Source organism: Trachurus japonicus, chromosome 18, assembly GCF_045865225.1.
Source record: "Trachurus japonicus isolate A0001 chromosome 18, Traja_1.0".
In the NCBI taxonomy this organism is placed as follows: domain Eukaryota; kingdom Metazoa; phylum Chordata; class Actinopteri; order Carangiformes; family Carangidae; genus Trachurus; species Trachurus japonicus.
In genome coordinates, this window is record NC_140924.1 from 11748245 (window position 1) to 11760428 (window position 12184).

At 41.6% G+C, this 12184-nt stretch overlaps 1 protein-coding gene across 1 annotated transcript in view; it reads left to right on the forward strand.

Annotated features, from left to right (window-relative positions):
• col4a5 (collagen, type IV, alpha 5 (Alport syndrome)) overlaps nt 1–12184 on the forward strand; it is a 44830-nt gene that overhangs the window by 22021 nt on the left and 10625 nt on the right. Inside the window, exons 2-29 of the mRNA XM_085760523.1 lie at nt 1580–1636; nt 2172–2261; nt 2446–2490; nt 2845–2889; nt 3000–3062; nt 3294–3347; nt 3444–3470; nt 3605–3685; nt 3803–3865; nt 3977–4012; nt 4174–4215; nt 4323–4415; nt 4896–4949; nt 5050–5106; nt 5328–5372; nt 5492–5545; nt 5652–5693; nt 6372–6471; nt 6887–7174; nt 7775–7864; nt 8224–8294; nt 8626–8817; nt 8919–9087; nt 9361–9453; nt 9542–9646; nt 9779–9876; nt 10796–10946; nt 11044–11157. Of these exons, the coding sequence (XP_085616649.1) occupies nt 1580–1636; nt 2172–2261; nt 2446–2490; nt 2845–2889; nt 3000–3062; nt 3294–3347; nt 3444–3470; nt 3605–3685; nt 3803–3865; nt 3977–4012; nt 4174–4215; nt 4323–4415; nt 4896–4949; nt 5050–5106; nt 5328–5372; nt 5492–5545; nt 5652–5693; nt 6372–6471; nt 6887–7174; nt 7775–7864; nt 8224–8294; nt 8626–8817; nt 8919–9087; nt 9361–9453; nt 9542–9646; nt 9779–9876; nt 10796–10946; nt 11044–11157 (2419 nt within the window). The remainder of the gene's footprint in view (nt 1–1579; nt 1637–2171; nt 2262–2445; nt 2491–2844; nt 2890–2999; nt 3063–3293; nt 3348–3443; nt 3471–3604; nt 3686–3802; nt 3866–3976; nt 4013–4173; nt 4216–4322; nt 4416–4895; nt 4950–5049; nt 5107–5327; nt 5373–5491; nt 5546–5651; nt 5694–6371; nt 6472–6886; nt 7175–7774; nt 7865–8223; nt 8295–8625; nt 8818–8918; nt 9088–9360; nt 9454–9541; nt 9647–9778; nt 9877–10795; nt 10947–11043; nt 11158–12184) is intronic.

A 12184-nucleotide genomic window follows, 5' to 3' on the forward strand; every position in this document is an offset into this window, starting at 1 on the left:
ATTGAATGGAATGGAATGGAATGGAATTGGATGGGATGGAATGGAATGGACTGGAATGCAATGGAATAGACTGGAATTTAATGGAATGCAATTGAATTCAATTGAAAGTACTTGATTAATTCCAGAGAAGGGAAATGAATTGGTGGTGAACTGGTTGAACAGACTCTTGGTCTATAATAAGTTGTGAATCTCTGGGTTGAGACGACCGACGTGTGCCTCTACTATCACGGTTTCTGACCCGTTCATTCCTCCTCCACACCTCCTGTTTTCTTCCTCCTCCCTGTTTCACAGAGCTGTAGCGTTCATTTCATTGACAGAAGAAAACCCCAACCCTTGAAGTCTTTAAGGCTTTAGCCCCAAACCCCTTACTACCCTGTCGCCTTCTTACCTTCAACTGCAGCCCATCAAACTTCCTATCCCCAACTGTATCACCCTCTAACCATCTAACCTCAAATCTTTGCTGTTTCACTTTAATACTATACTTCCTCAGCCCTAATGTAATGAATTGAATTGACTAGCCCCAACCCTCTCATTCTCTTACAACCACAACCAACCTTAACCCCCTTACCCTCCAATCTTAACCCTCCATCCTTCTATCTCCAACCCTTTAACCTGAACCCTTGATCCCCAACCCTGTAACCCTGTAACCCTGACTAACTAATTGGTCATTTTCATCCATTAAAAATTGAGGATTTGTTGCTTTGCTGTGTTTTACATCACTGTGAATCTAATAAAACAGAGATACCATGAAAACCATCAACACAAACACGAACGCCTCTGCAGACACAGGAAAATGCTGACTTGCCTGCTCATCTGTCCTCTCTGTCTCTCCTCTCTCTCTCCCTCTCTGTCTTTCTCACAACCTGACTGCCTGGCATGCGTGCAATCGATGCCCGTCTGGCATCCACTGTGTCAACAAGCATGGGAAAAGTTAATCAACAGCTTGGCACTCCCACTCCCTCAGTCCCTCCATCCATCCCTCCATCCCTCCCTCCCTCCTTTCTCCACTTTCCTTTAAACAGTTTTCCCTCCTAAAATATAAATTCTTCATCTTTGTTGAGGAACAGTTGAAAAACTATGGGAGATAAATGCGCGTTAAAAAACAAAAACACAATATTTGATGGTGCTGTTGTTTGACCCTCACTGACCTTGCTCTTCGTCTTGACACCAAACAAACCTGCAAAAGAATCTGCAAACTTTTCTCCTTCCTGTGGGAAGGAATGCTGCTTTTAGCATGAAGGGATGAGCAGTGGTGGAGCTCCCCCTAGTGGTCGGCTGTGTTAACTGCAACGAAATGCACTCACTTTATGCACAGTCTTGTGAAAAGGCAGCAATCTGTTGGATTTGTTAGGAGTTGAAGATCCTTAGAGGAGGTGTATTCTTAAGACCAAAGATTTGCAACAAATGTCTCTGGTTGGTCTCCAAAATGGCGACTAGATGGTTGATGTCCTTGTGATGAAGTTATCCATCCGTGTGTGGGTTGTGCGTTATGATTTAGGTTATCCTGCTTTATCTCCTCAATATGAACAATAAACTCAGACTAACATCTCCCTCTGTCTTCTCCTCTGTTTCTCTACAGGCCTGCCATGGATGCGTGGGATCCAAATGTGACTGCAGTGGAGTGAAAGGAACCAAAGTAGGCAACATTTTAGTTAGTTAGTTAGTTAGTTTTAGTTTATTTCGGACATGTTAAAAGAAATAAAACATAATACAGAAATGGACAGACATAACAAATAAAAACTTTGCAAAGACAACATATGAACTAAATAAAACAAAATAGTTGAAAATAAAGATAATTTGTTTTTTTGTTTTTTTTGTTTTTTCATATCCGAAAAGGAGTGGGAAGAAGTAAAACGTATTTACTCCCACCCCTTATTCATAAATTATCTATCAAGTTATCTAGTCATTATAGTCTATACAATAAATTAATTTATGAGTTTATTTAACTGGATTTATTCTAATATATGATTATATTTATATACATATAGATTTATTCTAACATATTTACTAATCTGTATGTCTCTATACATATAAAAAACATATACAAACACATTCATACATACAAAGAACACATTCATACAATTCAGTGCGTGTTTCTGTATGATAAGGAGAGAACATACATTGTATTTGTACTACACCACTGTGGTGACAGTTTCTGTAATTGTGTGCAGGGTGAGCGGGGTTTCCCAGGTCTCACCGGACAGCCAGGAGTCCCAGGGTTCCCCGGACCTGAGGGGCCGATCGGACCCAGAGGAGAGAAGGTGGGTTGTGGGTTGTGCCGCAAAAGCAACATTGTTATGCAACGTGTTTTGGAAATTATGCCGCCAGATATGAGTTTGATCCAGTAGCAAGTAATGGTATAGGGCCCCAAATAATCAATATCGGTTTCATTTACCAGCTAATGTGCCATTACGATCACTGCTGTGTTTGTGTTTGTCCTCTCAGGGCAGTGATGGACCTTATGGACCATCAGGCCCAAAAGGAATTAGAGTAAGTGCATCACGTTTCTTTTATTGATCATTTCCTAGTGTTTTTCTTCACTCACCATGCAAAGTTTTTCATCTAATCATTTTTTTTTGTATTGATCGTTTTCCTCCATTTATCATGTTTCTTAAGTTAACTAAAGTATGATTTTAGTTTGGAGTTTGTTTTCCAAGAATAAATTTAATGAATTTTCCTCAGATGTCTCAGCACTGAATAACAATGGGGTGTAATACCCTCCTCTGGCCAGCAGATGTCCCCATAGCTCCGTATCTCAAACTGGCAGAGGAAGCTACAAGCTGGATTCTCTGTTTGACATTTGATTTGACAAATGACTGATTTTATTATTTGTCTTTCTAAAAGGGGCCATCTGGATTACCAGGATTCCCAGGCACACCAGGTCTTCCTGTGAGTTTAGCATCATCTAAAATCCCTCTAAACAGATTCTTTGGTGAAACTTTTCCAAAGTGAGCATGGTAGATGTAACTTTGATGCTATTTACCCTCCTTGTTCTCCAGGGTCTGCCAGGGCAGGATGGACCTCCAGGCCCCAGAGGAGTGCCGGGTTGCAACGGGACAAAGGTAGTGTCCGATGGGAAGTCTTTCAGCAACGTTCAGCTGAATTTTTCTGAAGTTGTATCTTCCCAGAAAGCTCTGTCAGTTGTCAAATAAATGGGATGTGAATTTTGAAAGTGTTGCAAAGGTAGTTTGCGTAAAAGCTTAATTAAACCAAATTTGAACACCTTTAGTCTGGTCGTCCTTGCTACTTCAAATGACTGTTTCCAAAGTAAAGATTCAACTTCTGCTCTCCAGGGTGACAGGGGTTTTCCAGGATCTGGAGGAATCCCTGGACAACAAGGAATACCAGTAAGCCACCGAAGACTTTGTAACACAGTAATCAGACTTCTTTAACTTCCACCTGTTTCCCTGATGATTTCTCTTCTCTTCTGTTTTCCTTTATAGGGTCCACCTGGTATTCCAGGACCAAAGGTGAGTGGATCAACTACTAGGTTGACAGTCGACACTAGGTTGAGTGTTTGTAAAATAGGTTTTTATCAGAAATAGGAGGACTAAGGGTATTTTTCCATGTACAACAATTTCTACTATTTCTACTTCATCTACAGGGAGATCCAGGTGATGTGATCTCTTCAAATCGTTTTGGAGAGAAAGGATCAGTAGGATTGCCCGGGTTGCCAGGAATTCCTGTAAGTTGTCTGGACAACAAAAACAATCTTGAAAATAAAAAGCCAAACTTCTGATTTAAAGCTTTAAGTACATGACTGTGTATTTGTATAACAACTTTCTACGTGTTCATGTAACAGGGCTCTGTCGGTCCTCCTGGTACGCCAGGTCCACTTGGTCCTCCCGGACCCAGAGGATATGAGGTGAGAGAGAGCAGCTGCAAAACACGATATTCTGTTTTTTCTTTAATCCTTTCAGTTTTACAAACAGCATTAAATTGAAGTTGTTAATTTGTCTCTGGTGTTGTTTTTCAGGGTCGCCCAGGTTCTCCTGGTCTTCCTGGACCAAAGGTGAGTTCAATCATTTTTCAGGAGCTCATTTTGTTGTTAAATGGAAACAAGATGTTGATTTTCTCTATGTTTATTCTCATTATTTTAGAATCTCTTTAAACCATGAAACACTCTCCACAAAGACTTAAATAACACAATGTCTCTCCGCTTTTTCTTCACAGGGAAACATGGGTTTGAATTTCCAAGGACCAAAAGGAGAGAAGGTACGACAAAAAGTCTTGTGGCTTCTTTTCATAAAATAAATATCTGTCCATTCCTTATACTTTCAATATTTTAATGTCATTTCGTGCATTTCTTTGTGTGACTGCAGGGTAATCTAGGTTTGCCAGGACCTCCTGGTCCTCCAGGGCAGGTGGGAGAACATAAGAGGTCACCGGAGTCTGAGATCCAGAGAGGAGACAAGGTGATAAAACATCCTGAGACTCTGAAACTGATTGGACGTAATGTATTGTGTTGTATTTGGACTTGCACAAGGGAGTTTTCACAAGTTTAGGTTAAACATCTTTGTCCTTTTACGTTTGTTCAAAACTATATAAGTGTTTAATTTCCATATTAATTCTAGAATAACAACTGTGGAGACAAAACGTTGCAGGAGCAGGGGTTTCACCACTAGAGTGCAGCATTGAGCTGTTTAAATTAACATATCTGAATTTCCCTCCCAGGGATGAATAAAGTATTCTCTACTCTACTCTACTCTATTTTCATGCTATGGTATAAACATCTTGAGGGCAATATGAAATGTCAGATAAACTCAGTAAAAGCAACCATGAGCAGCCATCAACAAAGATGAGTAAACATCAGTGGTGAACATTTGTGAGCACTGTGACTGTTTAGCGAAATCTATGAACTTTCAACTGATTGTTTTGTGGCGTTCCCCCCCCAGGGTGACCAAGGACCTCCCGGACTTCCAGGTGATCCAGGCTATCCAGGACCTCCTGTGAGTATCATTTATGATATGAGAACATCATAAAAAAAATTAGTGAGATTAAAATGAGCCTCTTTTCCATTTTGTTTCATGTGTTTTGTTGTGACTGCAGGGTCCCTCAGGCGGCCAGAAGGGAGATAAGGGCGAACCAGGAGAAGCAGGCAAACGAGTAAGTTCAATTATCACATGAACAAATTCTGTGTACTTTAGTGTGAAGACTTTAATTAACAGTATTATACATTTCCCAGCCTGTAAACCAAAACTCACTCATCGCTCCTTCATACCTATCCCTAACGTTAAACAGTTTTCTCGAAACACTAGAGACTAAGAGACTTTTTAAAATACTGAAACAAACAAAATCAAATGATCACTATTATCTTCCCTTTACAGGGCAAACCAGGCAAAGATGGTGACCCCGGCTCCTCAGGCTTCCCTGTGAGTTAATACGACTAATTTCGTAACTGCTTCTGTGGGGTTAATCATACCAGTCCTTTCTTAAAAATAAGTTATTTACTTCACTAACTTCATGTTTTTTCTTTTTTCTTCACTATCAGGGATCTAAAGGAGAGTCAGGCTTGCCAGGTCCTCCAGGCAGGGATGGAGAGAGAGTAGGTTCTCTCTAAATTGTTAAACATTTTATAAAAAATTATACTCAACAAGTAATGAGCTAATATTATTGTTTTCATAACACTACACCTCTGTCTTTTCTTTTAGGGCTTAAAAGGAGATCGTGGATTCCCAGGCCCACCAGGATTGGTGTGTATTCTCCTAAAAAAAAAACCCAAAAAAACATCCAAGATAATCTCAAGTCCAAAAAGTCATTGCATCGCTTTTTCTGGAGCTTTTAGCAGCATCCATCTCAGTTATTACAATTGTCCTCAACATTTCCACCCATGACAATTATTAATAGAGGAGGGCAGTTTATATTAAGTGAAAACCATGAAATGAATGTACAGGCAGCTCTTCACATGTGATTATTTATAGCTGTAAATAATATTATATTTGACAATGAAGAAATAAGTTAATAAGAAGGAAATTAAAAGAAATGCTGCTTGGCTCAACAAATGACATCTCTGTGCAATACATTCTTCTGACCACTAGGTGGCGACATTTCTCTGTGTAGTTTTCTTTCACTTTTATTTCCTAAAAAAAACCTATAGGCTATATATATGTGTGTATATTCTAAAATTATACCTCTGAGTATTTTTGTGTGCTTTTTTCACTTAATTTACTTCATTAGATAATCTGAGATTCTGAGGTCGTCTTTTACACTACTGCTTACACAGTAAATGGTGTCTAGTGCATTACCTTCTTCTGACCACTAGATGGTGACAAATGTCATTTTATTTAGATATGGTATTTTTAGCCTGTGACCACCTTACTGAGTGTGATTGATACTTTTCCTCTACATAATAAACTAACTTTCTCAATCAGGTGATTGGTGGTGGTGGACCAGTAGGAACTCGTGCTGGTCCTAAAGGTGAACCTGGGTACCCGGGATCACCTGGCCTTAAAGGAGACAGAGGACCAGCAGGTAAACACAACACGCACTCACACAAATAAATGATTTGCTTTTGGGTTATTTTACATGCAGTGTATGTCATGTTAGCTCGGCAAAGAAGCTATCTACACAAAACTATAAGTGAAGGGTGAAAGTGAATCACAAACCTTTGTCACATTGTAAATAAAAAATTAAAATATGCTTCATATGTTAGGATTAGGGTTAGGTTCTAGCCATTTGATAGTTCTGTTTTTTTTCTTGATCTTATATCATTAAGAATAGAATATCTTTTGGTTTGACAATTGTTAAGATAATGGTTTAATTCCTTTGTCACCTTTCAAGCTAAAATAGTTTTAGCTTCTCAGTTAAGACAGTTATCATTTATTGCAGCCCTACATATTTCAGCTGAATTACGGTGATTTAAGCGTTGCCGTCTTGTCTTCTTCAGGTTTAACAGGACCTCCAGGAACACCAGGACGTCCAGCCGTCGGCGGCAGTGGTCAACCGGGATCTCCAGGTTTCCCAGGCGAGAGAGGTCAGAAGGGAGACTCCGGTGCTCCCGGGCTCTCTTTGCCCGGTCCCCCAGGACGCTCAGGAGCTCCTGGTTCCCAGGGTCCACAAGGACCACCCGGACCTCCAGGCTTTTCCAGTGGAGGACAGAATTGCATCCCTGGCGAGCCTGGACGTCCCGGCGGTCAGGGAGAGAGAGGATACCCCGGAGAATCAGGCCAGAAAGGTGAGAGACTATACAGACACTGCTACAGTGTCACCAGTTATAAAATTAGTCAACTTTTTATTACTACTGATAGTGGATGTGCACAATCATGTATCTCATATTAACGTATACTATTTTTTGTAACCTCCGCCAGAATCATGTTTCGCCTAGAATCCCGTATCTTGCCTTATTTAAGTAATTACAATATAACCATTGTCTGAATCATGTACCTCTTGGAAACAATACTGTTTATGAGTATATGTGTACCTTGTATGTGTGTGGGTGCTTGTGTATAGAATAGGTAGATGACTGCGTGTACCAATAGATGGCTAGCAAAGGGTGCAGGTCTCGGGGTGTTTTGTGATTATGCGGGTGTGGGGGGGTGTGGGAGGGTGGGGTGGAGGGGTTGTGGGATAGAGTATGTCCTTGTTGTTTGTTGAGTGTTGTGTCCCCTATTTATAAGCAGTTTCTGCTTCCTTGGGGTTCCCTTTCATGTACACCTGTCGTAATTGTAAATCTGCAATATATTCTCTCTTGCAAAGTACATGAATAAAAATATCTGAATCTGAATCTGAATCACCACGTATGAACACTGGTGTTAATGATCTGATGCTGTTTTAGGTGAGAAGGGCGACACTTGTGTGAACTGCTTTGGTGGCGCCAGTCCCGTCCCAGGACCCGCAGGACCTCCCGGATCACCTGGTTTCCCAGGTAACCCTGCTAAACTTAATTCCTACAATTACTTCTTCACGTTGTAATCTTCCCCCAGGTTCGTTACTGTGTAACAGGGACATGGACCTGTTCAGTACTACTTCATTTTTTCCAAATTTTACAATTTAATGTTGTCTAACATGTTTCATGCCTATGGGCCATTCGATTATCTGGAGTGACTCTTTTATTTAAAATCCCCATTTTGGGATCATTCTTGTTGCTTTGTGAATACAGCTTGTCCATATCACTCAGAGGTCCTTTGCTACTACGCAGGTGGAAAGCAAAGAAATAACTAGTGTGACCTAATACACATTACCTTAGGAGATACTGGTCTTGATTCTTTTGTTCTCCATCATCAGGAACTCCTGGCGGCCCTGGTATCAAAGGAGATAGAGGATTTCCAGGAACACCTGGTTCTGTTGGCCCAGCTGTGAGTAATAGTTTACCAGCTACTTCCTTAAAGAACATAGCATCCTTGAAATAGTGACTTTGTTACATAATTTGCCACCAGGGAGCACTAAAAGCTATTTGCATTTGAAATTACGTGTAAGAGGTAAAGGATGAATGGATGGATTACTGGATGGATTACCATTGACTCTTTATTATTATCAGACTTTTTTTAAATTATAAAATACTGATGTTGGTGTCTACTCCAACAGACACCAGAATAATATAGAGTTTTAATTCCTAGGCATTTAGTACCAAAGTAATATATTACCAGTTGAATTACACAATGACACTCTTGATCTCCTCATTTTTAGGGTAGCCCCGGACTTCAAGGTGCTCCAGGATTCCCTGGAGAGAAAGGTGACCCTGGTGATGCCATCACAGTCAGTGGTATAAGGGGAGACAAGGGTGACACTGGTTTCCCTGGACCACCTGGCCTCCCCGGTCTTGACGGTCGCCCCGGTCGTGATGGAGGACCTGGAGGTCCTGGTCCCAAAGGAGCTCCTGTAGGCTTTTACTCTGTCTCTCCAGTATCTAGGTATTCATCTTCTATTAATGTGTGCATTTCTTAACTAAAATACTATATATTTGTGACTGTGTGTGACAGGGCTCTCTGCTGGTGAAAGGAGAACGAGGACTCCCTGGTGACCCAGGTCCTGGTGGTCTTCCAGGGGACAGGGGTCCCCCAGGGTCCCCTGGCTTTGGACCTCAAGGACCTCCCGGAGAGAAGGGAGTCCAAGGCGTCTCAGGCAGACCTGGTGGTCCTGGTGCACCTGGTATGAAGATCAGTTTAGCTTTATTTTACTTTTGCAGTGACCTCAACCTCATTCATATTCTCTGTTCATCAGATTATTTCTTTTATTTCAACCTTACACTGGGTTGTATATTAAAATATCTATAACGTGACAACACCAATGGGAAAAGATCCTTTCCATCTGCAAGTTAGCTGGAGAAGAATAAATTACTCTATTTTATCCCGACAAGTGAAGTAAATAAGCTACATTTGAAGAAGAACAGGCACCAGTTTTACCTTCTGTCTGTCCATGCAGGTACTAAAGGTGAACCAGGCCTGACAGTGGCAGAGAAGGGACTACCAGGACCCAGAGGACAGGATGGAGAGCCAGGACTGTCGGGTTCACCAGGTATAGAATCATGATTTGTAGCACATTTCTCTATGCAGTGCTTATGGATAGACAATGTAACGTGTATCTGTTATCTTACTGTCTTCAGGTAGCCCAGGTCAGCCTGGACAGCCTGGATTCCCTGGTTTACCGGGAGGAAAGGGTGACCCCGGACTCCCAGGAATTGGACTCCCTGGACAACCAGGATCTAAAGGTAAAAAGTCAACAATGACTCCTTCCGTCCCTCTCCCCACCCTACCTCCGACTTTCAAATCTCTCTTCATACATCTTAGCCTCATGTTTTATCACCTCAGCTTCATGCACCATTTCTTCTTTTCTCCTCCAGGATTCCCCGGTATCCCCGGTCAGCCAGGATCTCCTGGAGGACCAGGCAGACCAGGAGTAGATGGACTTCCCGGCCAGTCTGGAATTCCTGGATCTAAGGTAGGCAGATGAATGAGTTGAGTTGAGTTGAGATTACTTTATTTATCCCATAGGGCAATTCTGTTTCTACAGCTGACCACCACACCACAATCACATACACAAGCATACATACAATTGAGGAGGAAAGTGCAAGGACAGTGCAAAATTGAGATCAGGTAAGATAAAAGTACAAAAATATAATAAATACATAAGTAGGGCAATATACGTAAAAACACATTGTCAACAACAGTACTAAAAACTACAGCTTCAAGCCAGCTGAGCATTCAACAAACTAATGGCAGAAGGCACAAAAGACCTAGAATAACGATTGGTCTTCCTGAGAGGCTGCATGTAACGTCGACCTGATGGCATCAAGATAAATTCACAGGCATGACATGATTATGATTATTAATGATGCATGCTGCCATTTGTGAGACCTGTCTTTCCCAAAGGGAGTTCAAGTCAGTAAGTTGGGTGCCAGTAATTTTCGAGCAGACTTTCACAATGTTATTTAAACAGTTCCTGTCCTTCACTGCCAGACTGTTAAACCAGCAGATGAAAGAGAAAGTGAGGAGGCTCTCAATATATGAAGAGTACACAGTACATAAAATAGAATTGGAGACCCCGAAGGAACTGATTCTCCGCAATAAATGAATCCTCTGTTGAGCTCTTTTGACCACTGAATTGGTGTTGATGTCAAATTTAAGCTGGGAGTCAAACAGAGTACCCAGATATTTATATGATTCAACAATTTCTACGTCCTCCCCATGGATCATGCTTACAGTGGTGTTTGAATGGATAAAACGTTCTACATTAACACCAGTGGGTTAGGTAGATAAGAAGTTGAGTTTCCTTTGCCACGTGTACCCTGCTCTATGTTGCCAATTCGGCTAATAGGAATTAACCATTTGACTTTCTGCATGTCCTGTTTGTGTGACAGGGAGAGCCTGGCTTTGGACTTCCTGGCCCACCTGGTTTACCAGGAGTACCTGGATCTAAAGGTTTCCCTGGACCAAAGGGTGATTCTGGTTTCCCTGGAGGCCCCGGTTCACCAGGACGATCTGGATTTGATGGTGCCCCGGGAGGCAAAGGTATCCTATAGTTCTGTTACTGATACGATGTGAAAACACAGCAAAGCCATCTGACAGTGCACCACGATGACGGTTACATCATCTTCTCCCTATGCAGGTGAGCCCGGTTCACCTGGTATCCCTGGAGCTCGTGGCCCACCTGGATCCCCATCCCTTGGCTCATTGGGGGCCCCAGGCTCAGTTGGACCCCCAGGCCCAATGGGACCACCAGGTAAGATGTATAAGGTTGGATAGGATTCATTTTCCTGTACAGCATTTTTTTTTCAAAATAAAAAATGGCATCTGTCCAACTAAGGTTTATTTTATGTTGCAGAAAGCTTTGAGAATATATAGTCGTCTATGAAATAGTAGATCTAAATGTGATTGTAATCAAGTTTATTTTCTTTGTGTTGATTAGAAATGGCATGAGATTTAGAGGAAGTTTGTTTTCAAAATTTTTGGCACCGTTTTTCATTTTATACTGTATTTGTGCTTGTTTCTGTGCTTACAGTTTTATAAAAATATGTTTGTTGGGCTTCTCAAAGTCAACCAGGATTGTGCATGACCACCCACTGGTAGCTTGTAAGGGTGTCTGGATGCCATTTTGGTACATGGGTTCAAGCTATATATTGCACAGTTTCCAAATGAGCACGTCTAAGCACCTGAGCACCTGAGCTAAGGGTTTGTTTGGTTGGTTTACAAGCACAGTCACCACTTTGTGTTGATGTGTTGGTGATCGAGGTGAATGTACAGCCTGAATGAGCTTGAGTATTTGTATATCAGTGGTTACCATACTACTGGATGGGGACCGTACTTAGATCTTGGGAACTTATGTCTTCACCACGTCTTGGCTTTTATTGAAGTGCCAGCCCTCGCACCTCTGTATGGGAACCTCCACCAGATGTGTAACTACACTCACGCTCTCTCTGGGCTGCATCACAGTCTTTGAAACGTAGTCGCACCAGATAGCACATCATCTGTATGAACACAGCTTACCCTTTAACATCACCTAAGGCTCTCTCTTCGCGAGTGCACAGATCGTAAACTTACCTCACAAGGTTTTGCGTCAACTTTTTGTCTCACCACTTAACCTCCCAAAAACGCAAACTAACCCATCTAACAAATGTTTGAACACACTGAGCATGCATTGGTTGCTCCTGGGACACCGAGTTTTTTCCATAAAGAGCTTCATTGCATATTCAGTGTTCAAAAAGCGGCTTCACATAGAACGTTCTAATGCATTTAATGCATTATACTCT